Source organism: Vitis vinifera, chromosome 16, assembly GCF_030704535.1.
Source record: "Vitis vinifera cultivar Pinot Noir 40024 chromosome 16, ASM3070453v1".
NCBI lineage: Eukaryota > Viridiplantae > Streptophyta > Magnoliopsida > Vitales > Vitaceae > Vitis > Vitis vinifera.
The window spans coordinates 4,876,764-4,893,738 of record NC_081820.1 but is presented as its reverse complement, the minus strand read 5'-3'; the positions used below and the strand labels follow the sequence as shown (position 1 = coordinate 4,893,738).

The following is a 16,975-nucleotide window of genomic DNA, read 5'->3' as shown; positions in this document are numbered from 1 at the left end:
AAGGTGATAAATGATGGTTTGAAGACCTATGCGCATCTAGGCAGGGGCCGGGGCCGTGCAAATTTTAGCATATTGAAGGGGAGATTTGCATGCGTTTGCGAATTTGTGAGAAGGCTTAAATGCCTATGCAAAGATAGGCAGAAGAATGCTAAAAATTAGTTGTTTCCTTGGCTGCTAAAAATGGAAATGGCTATGCAAAATTCGAATGCCAAATTGGAATGACTATGCCAATTTGTGGCTACAAATCCTCCTCAGCTATTCACCTTTAGTTTTGGAAGAACCCTATACCCATGGTATCATCAACTGTAGGATTTATCTAGACCACCTACATATGGTCACACTTTACCGTGGTCTCTTATATCCATAGAAAAATTATACTCAAGCTGTTTTTCTCTTTAGCCACCCTCACTGGCCACGGCTAGAAACCTAGTCCCTTGTAACGATTCATCTACATGCATAATCAATATCACTTTGTTTTGAAAGCATGGCATAAATGTAATAACATTAATCAAGTAAATTTATTAGTATACATCAAGCTTCAACAAAGAAAGACAAATTCATACCAAAACCACTATACAACACCTACAGTTCTGAGAAAATACGTCACTGGGAAAGAAATATAAGTCATCGGTTTTTCGAGAACAACAAAGATGCAACATATATCTTAATCCCTCCCAACTATCCCACATAATCATAAATGTTTCTCATAGTTTTCCACAACATGAAATCAACAAGAACCACACCAACTCCTAGTTTTCCAAACATAGAAAATCACTGCTCCCCAATGAACTATTAATGAAACTCAAGAGAAATAAAGCATCAATCAAAACAAAATCACCTAAATTGAAGTTAAATGGAGTATTGAAGAACTAGTCATTTATCTAAAATTTGATGGAAAAGGAAATTCAACCTCGATCTATGGAACCAAAACTTCTCTACCTGCAATGGACAAGCACATAAATCCTTAATAAGTCCATATATTATTTTTGTTCTCCTTTGTTCTCGAACCATTCCTCCCAATTAATGTGCTTTCTTTTTCTTTGAGATCCTGTTTCCTGCTATTAGAGGTTTCCCTCATCTTGCAGGAGAGAACAAGATTTTCTTTTGTTCTTGTCTTTATCCTTTCCCTAGGTCGGTTGGATTTGGGCAGCTGCTTGGTTGTGGGAGGCCAGCAGCACATAGCTGCTAGGTGTCCTTTGCCGAAGCCTCAAGAGTCAAGCTGGCAGCATCTAAGGCAGCTACTAGAAGATTAAAAGAGGTGGCACCCAATGCAGCTGCCTCGTGGAACGTTGGTAGCTGCTTATGTACAATAACGCTTCAGTAACTCGGCAGCTACTACTTGTGTAGGATTTAAAAGTAGTGTTACAGACTTGCAAATAAATTAACCCATAGGCTTAACCTCTACTATGTTGTTCCAAAAATTGGTATTTCATTCTACACTTGTAGGAATCAGGTGAAACTTGTTTTAGAAAGCTAATGCAAAATCTGTTCTCATGCTTTGACTAATACCTAAAAAAATATAAAGCTCCTGAAAATCTTTGGTAAAAGCAACTTAGCTCTGTTTCATATGAGATATTTACTCACATTTCCTCTGTATGTTACATTTTAATCAACCTAACTGTATTTCTGTTAATCAAACCAGACACGAGAAATAAAGAAAACACGAGAAATTTATAATATGATTTGATTAAATGTGATTCCTACATCCACAGAGTACATTAACACTAACAAATTCATTGATCAAATAAAAATTATGGTTATAATATTAAAGACTCACTCTCCTCTTAATTGCGACCACACTCTATTTTTTGTTTCTAAAATGAAACCCTATATTATAAGAGGCTTGAAAATATAATAAGGACAAATTGATCATTCAATGAATAAAAAATAAAATGTTGTAGAGGGTTCTAACCCGAAATCCTCTGTAAAAAGCAACAAAACCGATTCAGACTTTAACATTGAACATGGATAAAAAATTGTAGTCATCATTGTATCACAATATCTCATTTGGTAAATGCAGTTTTATAATTGTGTCTAATCAATATATATTTTGTATATTTTATGAATACATTAGTGAGTCTCAATAGGCGAGTTAGGCTGCACAGTAGAGATAATACATATTTTAGGCCAATTTTTGACATGGCCAATAAGCCAAAAAAACTCAACTTATAATATTTTTACGAGTATGATCAATTTTCATTTTACATTTATTTTTTTATGGAATTTTCATTTGATATTTTGCGATCTAACCACTAATATTTTATTAATTTATGATATGTAATAATTATTTTATTGAATTTAAAAGAGAATATATTATTAGATCTCTAAAAGTGTATTTCAACGGGAAAAAGTCAAAAGAACTTGGCTGCTGTATACATTATTCAATTCACCATCCAAAATCCTATGCCTCAAGAGTGTGGCCGTCTCTTATGCAGGAATCCTACTAGACTTTGGGGATTAAGAACTGCCAGTTTTGTTCATGTCATGATCCAAGAAACCATGTGATGCCTATTTATTTTTTAGGTGAATTACATTCAAAACTTTCAAACTAATACAAATTCATGAAATGCATGACATGTAATTTAATTTAAATTTTTTAAGCACCATTCAGCATTCCAATATGACCATGAACAAATTAACCAAAAAATGTGTGACGAGGAAAAGAGTAATGTCCGTCATAACCAAAAAGTATGCCATCATGTAAATGAAGGTGGATTCAATGCAATAGTTGTTCCAGCATCTATACGCCGCAAACAAGAGAATATACTGGAATTATAAGCAGCAAAAATTGAGCCTGACAAGACAAAACCAGCTATACACTCTACTATGGAAAATAGATTGTGTCCTGATACAATGAGGAGCAGATATATATGCAATACCTTTGCTCTTAAGAATCTATTTTGTCTTTTTGAGACTATGGTCTCGATACAAAGCACTAACGCTATCGGTAGCCACATCAAACCATGTGAGAATTGCCTATAAATATCTATGAATACATTTGTTTTAAACCATTTTTCTCTTGTTGAGAGCTCCCTCCTAGCCTTGTCCTTCTATTGTCTTTCAACTTCTTGTTTGCTAATGGAAGACGGTGACACTTCAAGCTCATTCCCAATAGGGAAAAGTGCACAAGATAAGGGCTTGTCATACGTCCCAGACTGTTATGTGGTTCCACCTCCACAACGATCCAATTTGACTCCAGAGACAACTAATGTGCCTGTTGTTGATTTAGCTGGTTTACATGACCCCGGAGAAAGATCTCACATCATAAAAGATATTGGAAGTGCCAGTCGCGGCCTTGGCTTCTTTCAAGTAAGTTGTTAGATTTTAGAATCAATTAATGTGACAAAATGATATATGATAAATCTGATAACAGTACTAGTCTAAATAGATAGATGTGCACAAAAGGCTCAACCGACCTAAATCTCTTCTGGGTTGTGGGTTGTGTGGCCAGCCCAACCTTAGCATTAAAGCTGTCAGACCAAACTTGGTCCTGGCCCTAAGCCGGGCCTGGCCTGTACATGCTCAAAGTCTCAGACTCTACAGAGCCTGGCTTGGACTACCAGGGTGGTCCGCTAATTTACATGCCTAGATTTATGAAAAAATTAATGATCATTTAAGCATATTCTATTCCTGTACTAAAGCTTTTCTCATGGTTTTCAATGTACACAAGATTATCAACCATGGGGTATGCCAATCAGTGCTGGATGGAGCCCTGTCCTCAGCCTTTGATTTTTTCAATTTACCAATGGAAAAGAAGCTAGAATTTATGTCCAATGATGTGCACAAACCAGTGAGGTATGGAACAAGCTTGAAGGATGGCATAGACAAGGTCCAGTTTTGGAGGATCTTCCTTAAACATTATGCACATCCCTTGAAAGATTGGGTTGAATTATGGCCTAAAAGTCCAGCTAATTACAGGTATCTTCATTCAACTAGCTAGCTCATTAATTATAATTGATATACTTTAGTAAAAACATAAGAGGATGCGTACGTTGCTGTTTCCTAATAACATTGTAATTTCTCTAAGAGAAATTTTTGCCTGAATGTTGTATAATTCAGAGAAAACATGGGAAAGTATGCAACAGACGTGAGGAAACTGGCCCTGGAATTAACCACAGCTATCACTGAAAGCTTGGGAATTGGACCGACCTATCTAAACAACAAAATGGAGGAAGGCATGCAAGTCATGGCTATCAACTGTTACCCAGCATGCCCTAAACCTGAACTTGCGCTAGGGTTGCCACCGCATTCAGACTATAGTTGCTTCACCATCCTTCTCCAGAGCTCCCAAGGCCTTGAAATCATGGACAGAAATGATGGCACATGGAGGGCAGTCCTAAAACTTGACAGTGCCCTACAAGTTCATGTGGGTGATCATCTTGAGGTGCTAAGCAATGGCTTGTACAAGGGTGTGGTACATAGGGTTGCCCTTAATACTGAAAGGACTAGAATCTCTATTGCTAGCTTTATTCAAACACTTAAGATTTAAGGAATGATATCTGCTAGGTCTATTTTGATTGATTAAGATCTATGTACAAACAATAAGTTGGTGTGTTTTTATTATATATTCTTCTTGACGACATGTAAAAGCAATTGACAGCTTTATCTGTAAATGAATTTCACATTTTATGTATTAATTGTATAACAGATCGTTGGGATGTAAGATACCAATTTGGAAAGTATCATGGCAGATCTTGGACATGGAACATAGTCGGTTATATAGAAGTCTATATTGACTGCGGTTTATGCAAAATTGAAGTAGTACAAGACACTGAAGTTGACTCTTTGAGCACATATTTCCCACATTTGCCCTCTATCATGCAATACAAGATATGCTAATCCTAATATTGTCTTTTAGTCTACAAACTTTTGAGTTTATGGCCTCCGTAGAGAGTACTGAGGTTGTTGCTTACACATCCCATTGACATGCCCATCTCAAGGTCTACTCGAATATCTATTTGTACTGCTAATGTCACGACCCAAATTTTGGCCCATGACCCCAAGTCAAAGGTTTAACCCTAAGCGTTCCTCCTATTCTACTTTGACAGTCAACCAAAACACCCTGAATTTTTTATTTTTTTATTTTTTTATTTTTCACACATACATCACAATAGAGTTCTCACCAACTAACAATATCCCAAATACTACTCAAAAGCAACAAGATATATTAATTATCATTACAGACCAAAAATAAAAGTTCATAGTTAAACAACTTAATCAAATTAGGGTCTCATTACAAATCCATAGTTCACAGTTTATTAAAACAAGTGGCAATACCACAAACACAATAAATACAACACGTTCCACTAGGTCGCTCCAGGGGCATCTTGAAGTCCTCCCTGCCCCACCTGTGGATTCTCAAGAGTGATATCTGCATCTAAAAAGATGTAAAAAGGAAGAGGTGAGCATTCCACATTGCTCAGTAGGATGCCTAACACCCAAGGGGTTAATGGGGATTACTAAGTTCCAAAGAACACAAAAGAAGCATTTTAACAACATTGATCAAGCCACATAAATTAATCTATATAATTATACACAATTCCATAATATTCAACAATTAAATGAAATGCATATGAATGTGTGACACACAGTCATTGTCATACAATGCACTGTCATTCTCAAGCTTTCACCGAAGGATACTCGTCCTCACCCAAATACACTCCCCATTCGGAGTCTTCCCGGGATAAACTTTTGGGTCTTTCACCCTAAGGATCTCTCTCATTTCTTAATTCACCTCCAAATTTCGGGCGACCCAAAATTTGGCCCATGACCCTAGGTCAAAGGTTTGACCCTAGGGGTTCCTCCTTTTCCACGTTGGCAATCAACAAAAACACCTTGAATTAATATATATATGTATATATATTTTTTTACACATACATCACAATAGAGTTCTCACCAACTAACAATATCCCAAACACTACTGAAAAACAATAAGATATATTAATTATCATCACAATCCAAAAATAAAAGTTCATAGTTAAACAACTTAATCAAATTAGTGTCTCATTACAAATCCATAGTTCACAGTTTATTAAAACAAGTCCTAATACCACAAACACAATAAATATGACACGCTCCACTAGGCTGCTCTAGGGGCGTCCTAAAGTCCTTCCTACCCCACCTGTGGATTCTCAAGAGTGATATCTGCATCTAAAAAGATGTAAAAAGGAAAGGGTGAGCATTCCACATTGCTCAGTAGGGTGCCTAACACCCAAGAGGTTAATGGGGATTACTAAGTTCCAAAGAATACAAAAGAAGCATTTCAACAACAATGATCAAGCCACATAAATTAATCTCTATAATTATACGCAATTCCACAATATTCAACAATTAAATGAAATGCATATGAATGTGTGACACACAGTCATACAATGCACTGTCATTCTCGAGCTTTCACTGAAGGATACGCGTCCGCACCCAAAGACACTCCCCATTAGGAGTCTTCCTAGGGTAAACTTTTGGGTCTGTCACCCTAGGGATCTTTCTTCTTTCTTAATTCACCTCCAAATTTCGGGCGACCCAAAATTTGGTCCATGACCCTAGGTCAAAGGTTTGACCCTAAGGGTTCCTCCTATTCCACGTTGGCAGTAAACTAAAACACCCTGAATTAATTTTTTTTTTTTTACACATACATGACAATAGAGTTCTCACAAACTAACAATATCCCAAACACTACTAAAAAGCAACAAGATATATTAATTATCATTACAATCCAAAAATAAAAGTTCATAGTTAAACAACTTAATCAAATTAGGGTCTCATTACAAATCCATAGTTCACAGTTTATTAAAACAAGTCCCAATACCACAAACACAATAAATACAATTAGGGTCTCATTACAAATGATTACTACTCAAAAAGTGCTATTTGATAGCCTATAATTAATCCTTTTAAACACTTTTGAGTAGTAGTTTTGGCATTTTAACTCAATTGGCATGTTAAGGATCCTTTAAAGCAATTTTGATCACTTTGTGTAAGTTTTGGTGTTTTTGATAGTATTTTGATCACCAAAGCAAGTCAAGACTGAGGAGAGCTATGAGGAATCTTGGGCAAAGCTTAGAATTCATTTGCCAAGAGTGAATCCAGATTGCAAGGAGAAAAAGCAAAGAGAATCTGCCATAAAGCATATTCTTGATGACAGTCGTAGCAGCCACTTTTGGAGCACTTTCTGAAGTCCAAATGATGCATTCTATATACCATTTCAAAGCTCAGGAAGTCAACAATCCAATGCTTCAAACGGTGTGCAATTCGGAGTTGAAACGAGGAAGTTGCAGCCATTACAAGCCAATCACTCCGAGCTGAAGGAAGCATTTTGCAAAGTGTTGCGAAATCACCCTTTTGTTGCGAAGTGATTTCGCAGCATTTTTGTACAGTAAGGTGTTTCTCCTTCTGACGATGCACGAACCATGCCGCGAGAAGGGAGCTGGGAACCTCAAGGTGGAAGCCAACTTCGCAGCCTTGTGAAGATAGCTTGGTGTTGCAAAATAATTTCGCAGCCCTCTTGGGTGTCTGCGAAATTTCGCAGACACCATTTTTCTCCTGCGAAATGATTCCTGAAGCCTCCCGAAGTTTGCTACCGACATTTGGAGATATTTTCCATTAGATTTTTGTTGTCTAAATCCCAAAATACTCCTTGTAAACCACCAATTACATGATTCCTTAGTTTTTAAGTTAGTAAAAAGACTAAATATCTTTGTAACAATTAGTTTTATATTATGTTGATATATATACCTCTCGGGAGCCTGTTCTCGGAGAGGAGTTCCTTCTGTAAACGTTTGGGTAAGCAAGTAAAGTCTATTTTCTTTCTACTGCCTTACCTTCTCACTTTGTATTTTCATTTTCTTACTAAGTTATGAACTCTCTGAGGAGTTTTCCCCAGAGAATGAGTAACTAAACCACTAATTCCTTGGAGCTAAGGTTGCCGGGGAAGGTTCCAAGTGCAAGAATGCAAAGCTCTGTGGTTTTAGCTATTAATGAAGAGGAAGTGAAATCCTTTAGTGATTTATATGTTTTTAGTTAACTTAAAACACCTTGAAGTCACCTGGGCCAACACTTGGTAAGGCAAGTGATTTCCAACCATGGAAATGCACTAGTTTACCCCTTGCGAGCCTCTGGTAGGTGACTTCAGGGTAGGATTTTCTAGAATAGCCAACACTTGGTAAGCTTTTGGACTCCTAGGATGCATCCATTAGTTATCTCTTGCGAGCTTTTGACGGGTTATCCAAGGTTAAAGATCACCTTGAATGGTTAAGGCTTAGTGAGAGGCTTAAACCATTGCAAGTTGCATCAGTGAGAGAATTAAAGTGAAATCTAATTGAAGGAGTCTCTGTACATCACCGGTTAGAGAATTGACTATAAGTTGAATCTCTAATGCGAGGAAATGAACCATCTGACCGGAGCTATGTCTTTTGCATGAGGAACCACCCCAGTGAACCTAACTCTCCAAGGAATGCTTTTCTTCCTAAATTATTCCAAACTTCTGTTATGTTAGTTAGTTTAAGTCTAAACCTTTACCAATCAAAGTTTGTGTTTTACTTCTTAAGCTAACCATGAAATGAAATAAGACCAATTCACTTGGAATTGGTATCATTGATTGCTTGTTAATCATTCCCAGTGAACGACCCTAGAGCCACTATACTATAGTAGCTTTTTCTTTGCTACCCTAGTGTATGGTGTTATAGGAAATAAATTTTGTTGATTACTCCCTCAATCAAGGAGCACCAGCTGAACACAAATCAGCTGAGACACCAATTGGGCACGAATTAAATGGCGTCGTTGCCGGGGAATGAGTGTCAAGTTTGTAGTGATACCATTGTTGAGCACTTGTGATTTTCATCACAAGTTGGTAAAGTTTCTTTCACTTTACTAATTTTCATTCTTTCTTTGTTTATTTACAATCTAAGTTTATCTTTTAAAATTTAGTCTAGTTTAATTTTGCTGTTGTAGCCCTGTTTCTCTTGTTGTCCTCTGTTTTTATTTAAGTTGTAGGTAGATACTAGTTGTGTATCCCAAGTGGATACGAGACAGTGGAGGAAGGCTTGTTAAGTGTGATACACCTCAGAGAGGAGAATTGGAAGTAATCTTGAATATCATGGAAGCTACACCTGAAGATCAGCATAGTCACCAAGGTCATCAAGATAATCTCAATGAATTCAGATCAATGAGGGACCGTATGCATCCACCTCGTATGAGTGCACCATCATGTATAGTGCCCCCTACAGAGCAGCTAGTGATCAGACCGTATCTTGTTCCACTTCTACCAACTTTCCATGGGATGGAAAGTGAGAATCCGTATGCACACATCAAGGAATTTGAAGAAGTTTGTAATACATTCCAAGAGGGAGGAGCTTCAATTGATTTGATGAGGCTTAAGTTATTTCCTTTTACTTTAAAGGATAAGGCCAAAATTTGGCTTAATTCTTTAAGGCCAAGGAGTATCCGCTCTTGGACTGATTTACAAGCTGAATTCCTCAAGAAATTTTTTCCTACTCATAGAACAAATGGCTTGAAAAGGCAAATTTCAAATTTCTCAGCTAAAGAGAATGAGAAATTCTATGAGTGTTGGGAAAGATACATGGAAGCTACAAATGCTTGTCCTCACCATGGCTTTGATACTTGGCTATTGGTGAGCTATTTTTATAATGGTATGTCCTCCTCAATGAAGCAACTCCTCGAGACAATGTGTGGAGGAGATTTCATGAGCAAAAATCCAGAGGAAGCTATGGATTTCTTGAGCTATGTAGCTGATGTTTCAAGGGGATGGGATGAACCAACTAAAGGAGAAGTGGGAAAGATGAAGTCTCAGTTGAATGCTTACAATGCAAAGGCTGGGATGTATAATTTAAAAGAAGATGATGACATGAAAGCAAAGTTGGCAGCTATGACAAGAAGATTGGAGGAGCTGGAGCTGAAAAGAATACATGAAGTGCAAGCTGTTGCTGAAGCACCAGTGCAAGTGAAGCTGTGTCCCAATTGTCAATCATTTGAACATTTGGTGGAGGAATGCCCTGTAATTTCATCTGAAAGGGAAATGTATAGAGATCAAGCAAATGTTGTTGGACAATTTAGGCCCAATAATAATGCTCCTTATGGAAATACCTACAATTCAAGTTGGAGGAATCATCCAAATTTCTCATGGAAGGCTAGAGCAACTCAGTATCAACAGCCGGATCCACCATCTCAGCAAACTTCAAGTATTGAACAAGCAATAACCAATCTCAGCAAGGTAATGGGAGATTTTATTGAAAAGCAAGAAGCCACCAATGCTCGAGTCGATCAAAAAGTTGATAGAGTGGAGAGTATGTTGAATAAAAGGATGGATGGAATGCAAAATGATATGAACCAAAAGTTTGACAACATCCAATATTCAATTTCAAGGCTTACAAATTTGAATACACTGCAAGAAAAGGGAAGATTTCCTTCTCAACCTCATCAAAATCCCAAAGGTGTCCATGAAGTGGAATGCCAAGAGGGAGAATCATCACAGGTGAAAGATGTTAAAGCCTTGATCACTCTAAGGAGTGGTAAGAAAATTGAGCAGCCAACACCCAAGCCACATGTTGAGAAAGAAGAAGAGATAAAGAAAGGGAAGGCCATGGAAGATAAAGAGAGTGAGATCAGTGAAGAAAAGAAGGACTCTGATTCAACAAGGAAAGTAATTCCAGAGAATGAGCTTATGAAGGAAGAAATGCTGAAGAAATCAACTTCTCCACCTTTTCCTCAAGCATTACATGGGAAAAAGGGGATTAGAAATGCAGCTGAAATCCTTGAAGTATTGAGGCAAGTGAAAGTTAATATTCCACTGCTGGATATGATCAAACAAGTTCCAACGTATGCAAAATTCCTAAAGGACTTGTGTACTATCAAGAGAGGGTTGACTGTAAACAAGAAAGCCTTCTTGACTGAGCAAGTAAGTGCAATCTTACAATGTAAGTCTCCTTTGAAGTACAAAGACCCTGGAAGTCCTACCATTTCAATCATGATTGGAGGAAAGGTAGTGGAGAAAGCCTTGTTAGATTTGGGAGCAAGTGTGAATTTGCTTCCATATTCCGTCTACAAGCAATTGGGCCTTGGAGAGTTGAAGCCAACAACAATCACTTTATCTCTGGCAGATAGATCAGTGAAAATTCCAAGAGGGGTAATTGAGGATGTATTGGTTCAAGTAGATAATTTCTACTATCCAGTAGATTTTATTGTTCTTGATACAGATCCTACTGTAAAGGAAGCTAATTTAGTTCCTATCATCCTTGGAAGGCCATTTCTTGCAACTTCAAATGCAATCATTAATTGTAGAAATGGGCTTATGCAACTCACTTTTGGTAACATGACACTGGATCTCAATATTTTCTATATGTCTAAAAAGCAAATCACTCCGGAAGAAGAAGAAGGTCCAGAAGAGCTATGTATAATTGATACTTTGGTGGAGGAGCACTGCAATCAACATATGCAAGACAAGTCGAATGAAAGTCTTGTGGATATTGAGGAAGGTTTTTCTGAATCTCCTATTGGGCTAGCTACTCTACAAAGTTGGAGAAAGATAGAAGAAATTCTACTTTGTTCAATGAAGAAGAGGAGGCAGCTGTTGAAAAAGAAATTCCAAAACTCAATCTGAAGCCTTTACCTGTCGAGTTGAAATATACATACCTTGAAGAAAATAATCAATGTCCTGTTGTGATATCTTCATCTTTGACCAGTCATCAAGAGGATGGTTTAATGGAAGTTCTCAGGAGGTGTAAGAAGGCAATAGGATGGTAAATATCTGATTTGAAAGGCATTAGTCCTTTAGTTTGTACTCATCATATATATATGGAGGAGGAAGCAAAGCCAATTCGACAATTTCAAAGAAGGTTGAATCCTCATCTACAAGAGGTGGTGCGAGCTGAAGTGCTGAAGCTACTTCAAGCAGGAATCATTTACCCTATTTCTGATAGCCCTTGGGTGAGTCCTACTCAAGTGGTACCAAAGAAGTCAGGGATCACAGTGATCCAAAATGAAGAAGGGGAAGAAATTACTACACGCCTCACATCAGGTTGGAGGGTGTGTATTGATTATAGAAAGCTAAATGCTGTCACTAGGAAAGATCATTTTCCATTGCCATTTATTGATCAAGTGCTGGAGAGAGTCTCTGGACATCCATTCTATTGTTTCTTGGATGGGTATTCAGGGTATTTTCATATTGAAATTGATTTGGCAGATCAGGAAAAGACCACTTTTACATGTCCATTTGGAACATATGCTTATAGAAGAATGCCTTTTGGTTTATGGAATGCACCTGCTACATTTCAAAGATGTATGTTGAGTATTTTCAGTGATATGGTGGAGAGAATTATGGAGGTTTTCATGGATGACATCACCGTATATGGAGGTACATTTGAGGAATGCTTGGTTAATTTGGAAGTAGTTCTTCATAGATGCATTGAAAAAGACCTGGTGCTCAACTGGGAGAAATGCCATTTTATGGTACGTCAAGGAATTGTCCTTGGCCATATCATCTCTGAAAAAGGCATTGAAGTTGATAAAGCAAAGGTGGAGCTTATTGCCAAATTATCATCCCCAACAACTGTAAAAGGAGTAAGGCAGTTCCTTGGCCATGCAGGGTTCTATAGGAGGTTTATAAAAGGTTTTTCAAGTCTTTCAAAACCTCTTTGTGAGCTGTTAGCTAAGGATGCTAAGTTTATATGGGATGAAAGGTGTCAGAATAGCTTTGATCAACTGAAGAAATTTTTAACAACAACTTTAATAGTGAGAGCCCCTAACTGGCAATTACCTTTTGAATTGATGTGTGATGCCAGTGACTTTGCTATAGGAGCTGTGCTTGGCCAAAGAGAAGATGGAAAACCCTATGTGATTTACTATGCAAGTAAAACACTAAATGAAGCCCAAAGGAACTACGCAACTACAGAGAAAGAATTGTTAGCTGTGGTATTTGCTTTGGACAAATTTTGAGCTTATTTAGTGGGGTCTTTCATTATAGTCTTTACTGACCATTCAGCCTTGAAGTATTTATTGACAAAGCAAGATGCAAAAGCAAGGTTGATTAGATGGATTCTTTTGTTACAAGAGTTCGATCTTCAAATCAAAGATAAGAAAGGAGTGGAGAATGTAGTAGCTGACCACTTGTCAAGGTTAGTTATAGCACATAATTCCCATCCCTTGCCTATCAATGATGATTTTCCTGAAGAATCACTCATGTTCCTAGTGAAAACTCCTTGGTATGCTCATATTGCTAATTATTTAGTAACTGGAGAAATTCCAAGTGAGTGGAATGCACAGGACAGGAAACACTTCTTTGCTAAAATTCATGCTTATTATTGGGAAGAGCCCTTTCTCTTTAAGTATTGTGCAGATCAGATTATTAGGAAGTGTGTCCCTGAAGATGAGTAGCAAGGGATTCTATCTCATTGTCATGAGAATGCATGTGGAGGCCACTTTGCCTCTCAGAAAACAGCCATGAAGGTATTGCAATCAGGGTTTACTTGGCCATCTCTTTTCAAAGATGCCCACATCATGTGTAGAAATTGTGATAGATGCCAAAGGCTTGGAAAGCTAACAAAAAGAAATCAAATGCCTATGAACCCCATTCTGATAGTTGAGTTATTTGATGTATGGGGCATTGACTTCATGGGACCTTTCCCAATGTCTTTTGGTAATTCTTACATCTTGGTGGGGGTGGATTATGTTTCTAAATGGGTTGAGGCAATCCCCTGTAAGCAAAATGATCACAGGGTGGTTCTCAAGTTTCTTAAAGAGAACATTTTCTCAAGATTTGGGGTGCCCAAAGCCATAATCAGTGATGGAGGTGCTCATTTTTGCAACAAACCTTTTGAAGCTCTGTTATCCAAGTATGGAGTAAAGCATAAGGTGGCTACACCTTGTCATCCTCAGACTTCCGGGCAAGTTGAGCTAGCTAACAGGGAAATAAAGAACATTTTGATGAAAGTGGTGAATTCCAACAGAAAAGATTGGTCTATTAGGCTTCATGATTCATTGTGGGCATATAGAACAGCTTATAAGACTATTCTTGGGATGTCTCCCTATCGTCTTGTCTATGGCAAAGCATGTCATCTCCCTGTGGAAGTTGAATACAAAGCTTGGTGGGCAATAAAGAAGATGAATATGGACTTGATCAAGGCAGGAGAAAAGAGATTTCTAGACCTTAATGAGATGGAGGAATTAAGAAATAATGCTTATATCAATTCCAAAGTTGCAAAACAGAGGATGAAGAAGTGGCATGATCAACTCATCTCCAACAAGGAATTTCAAGAAGGGCAAAGAGTTTTGATGTATGACACAAGACTCCATATCTTTCCTGGGAAGCTCAAGTCGAGGTGGATTGGCCCGTTCATTATTCACCGAGTATATGGCAATGGAGTGGTGGAATTATTGAATTCCAATGGCAAGGATAGCTTTAAAGTCAATGGATATCGTCTCAAGCCATTCATGGAGCCATTCAAATCAGAAAATGAGGCAATCAACCTCCTTGAGCCTCAAAAAGCCTAAGTGAAAAAGGGTTTGCTAGACGTGGTTTTACCACAGTCCAAAATTTTTGTAAATTTTGTAAATTTTCAAGTTGTTTCCATACTTTTGATCTTAGTTTTTGATCTTAAATCATGTTTTTAGGTGTGTTTTAATTGTTTTAAATGATCCCAGGTGGAAGAAATTTCAAGGAGATTGAAAGAAAAAAAATTGGGTCGAAATTGGAGCCGAAACAGAGCAAAAACAGAGGAAAAACAGAGCTCTGCGAAATTTCGCAGGGTGAAGGAAACTTCTGCGAAATGAGCATTTTGTTGCCAAACCATTCCGCAACACTGTAGAAGTCTCTGCGAGGGTATTTCGCAGCTGCGAAAGTGAATTTGGCACACGAGTGCCACTTCGCAGTACAGTGGCATCCATTTGGCAGCTACGAAACACATTGCGAAGTGGAAAAGCGTGATTTCGCACCAAAAGTCCTATTCCGCAGGGTATTTCGCAATTGCGAAAGTGAATTTGGCACACGAGTGCCACTTCGCAGCACAGTAACATCGATTTCGCAGCTGCGAAACTCACTGCGAAGTTGCTGCGAAAATGGCATTTTGCTGCGAAATTGGCGTTTTGTTGCGAAACTTAAACTGACCCTTAGGCTTCCGTTTTTCCTATTTATACCGATCATTTGAGCTGCGAAAAGGGTTTCAAAAATCAGAGCACCATTCTCGCAGCCTGTTCGTCTTCTTCACCAAGCTACGCCGTCCGAGCCTCCGTTCATCTTCTCCGATCAGCAACGCCGGCCAAAGTTCGATAGCCCAAAATGGCACGAACACGAGGGGCTAAGTCTTCATCTCCTTCGAACCGCAAAAAGAGTCTGCGAAAGGAGCCAAGTCCAGGTTCTGCTCCAGAGCCTTCGCCATCAAGGCCAAATCCTCCTCCGGTGAAACCCGTGCCACCAAAGCCGCCGACAAGACGATATTTAACCAGGTCCGGAGGTCGACCATTACAAAAGAAGCCAAGGGTCGAGAGCTTAGAACCCATCGATTTGACTGAGCAATCCCCTGAGCAATCCCCAGAGCCATCACCGGTTCAATCTCCGGTATCCTCACCAGATCCTTCTCCATTTGCAACTCCAGTTCCCTCGCCAGTTCAGTCGCCGGTACCATCTCTGGTGCCGCAAGAAAAATCTCAGGAGCCTCAAGCGCCACTTCCAGAGCCCCAAATTGCAGCTGAAGTAGCTCTGGAAGAAGTAATCCGGAGGCCAATGCTACCTCAGCCCCCAATTGAGGGGAATTTGGATTGTCGAACTCGGGCATTCCATTCCGAGCTTTGCTTCGACTTAGCAGCATTCAGAGTGAGGTCGGAGCTTGCCCAATCATTCCAGCTGCTGAGGAGGTACCATATGGAGCATCTTCTAGCTCCAAGAGACTTTTTCTATCCCCGGGTAGTCACGGATTTCTACCAATCCATGACAACCAAAGAGGTCAGGAATCCAACCTTGATTCATTTTATTATTGATGGGAGACATGGTATATTGGGAGCACGACATATTGCTGAAGCCCTGCAAATTCCCTTTGAGCCAACCCAATTCGATAATTTTAGAGCTTGGGCAAATCCTACTGAGCTAGAGATGGTGAGCACCCTTTCCAGAGGAGCTGCAAATCGATCACATCTGCTGAGGGGGGAGCTTCCTCCAGTTATGTTTTTGATTGATGCCTTTTTGCGCCATAATATATATCCCCTGCAGCATTGGACCCAAAGAAGGGGAGTCCTCTTGGAAGCTCTTTACAAGATGTCAGAAGGATTTTTCTTTGGGCCTCATCATCTGATCATGGCAGCCCTTCTCTATTTTGAAGAGAAGGTGCACAAGAAGAAGCTTCAAAGAGCAGATTGTATTCCCCTCCTCTTCCCAAGGCTGCTTTGCCAAATGTTGGAGCATCTGGGATACCCCTCTGAGCCTCAACTAGAGAGAAAGCGAATTTGCCGTGAGCCATTTACCCTAGATAAATGGAATAACATGACGGCCTACAAAGTTGATCAGCCTGGGCAGCCTCAGCCAGCTGCAAGGAGAGCATCCCGAAGACATAGACCTGAAGATATAACAGTTGCCACTCCTGCCATTCCTAGAGCTCCACCAGCTGCACCTGCTTCATCTCAACCATCCACATCAGCTGAGCCGAGGATGGCCATTCCTATATCTGAATATCGAGAATTGTGCCGTGCATTGGAGACTCTTACAGCTTCTCAGAGCAATCTTACTCAGGAGATGGCAACCATCAAAGCGTGCCAAGAGCAGATGTTAGCCTCTCAGGCTCAACAAGCTGCCATCTTAAGGCAGCTCCAAGTCCATTTCGATCTGCCACAAGCTGTAGAGCCCTCCACTGATACTCCACCAGAGCCACACTCTCAGCCTTCAGAGTCTCATCCTCCAGAGCCCGAAGCCCCAGCTGATCCACCTACTGAGGAGGCAGATCCTTCTGCCTAGCACCACCACCCCACTAATCAGACATTA

General features: G+C 39.2%; 1 protein-coding gene across 1 annotated transcript; it reads left to right on the top strand.

The window, feature by feature from the left end:
• The first annotated feature begins 3,075 nt into the window (after window positions 1-3,075).
• Window positions 3,076-4,489, top strand: LOC100254437 (flavanone 3-dioxygenase 3). Its single transcript, XM_002278948.3, has 3 exons — window positions 3,076-3,309; window positions 3,671-3,918; window positions 4,060-4,489. The coding sequence occupies exons 1-3, from the start codon at window positions 3,079-3,081 to the stop codon at window positions 4,487-4,489; spliced, it is 909 nt and encodes a 302-aa protein (XP_002278984.1). The 5' UTR covers window positions 3,076-3,078.
• Window positions 4,490-16,975: the final 12,486 nt, after the last annotated feature.

What these genes read in the sequence shown, in the direction of transcription:
- LOC100254437 (XM_002278948.3), top strand. Translation starts at nt 3,079, where the DNA reads ATGGAAGACGGTGACACTTCAAGCTCATTCCCAATAGGGAAAAGTGCA. An exon ending in GCGGCCTTGGCTTCTTTCAA is followed by an intron (nt 3,310 to 3,670) that starts GTAAGTTGTTAG and finishes AATGTACACAAG; the next exon opens with ATTATCAACCATGGGGTATG. An exon ending in AAAAGTCCAGCTAATTACAG is followed by an intron (nt 3,919 to 4,059) that starts GTATCTTCATTC and finishes TGTATAATTCAG; the next exon opens with AGAAAACATGGGAAAGTATG.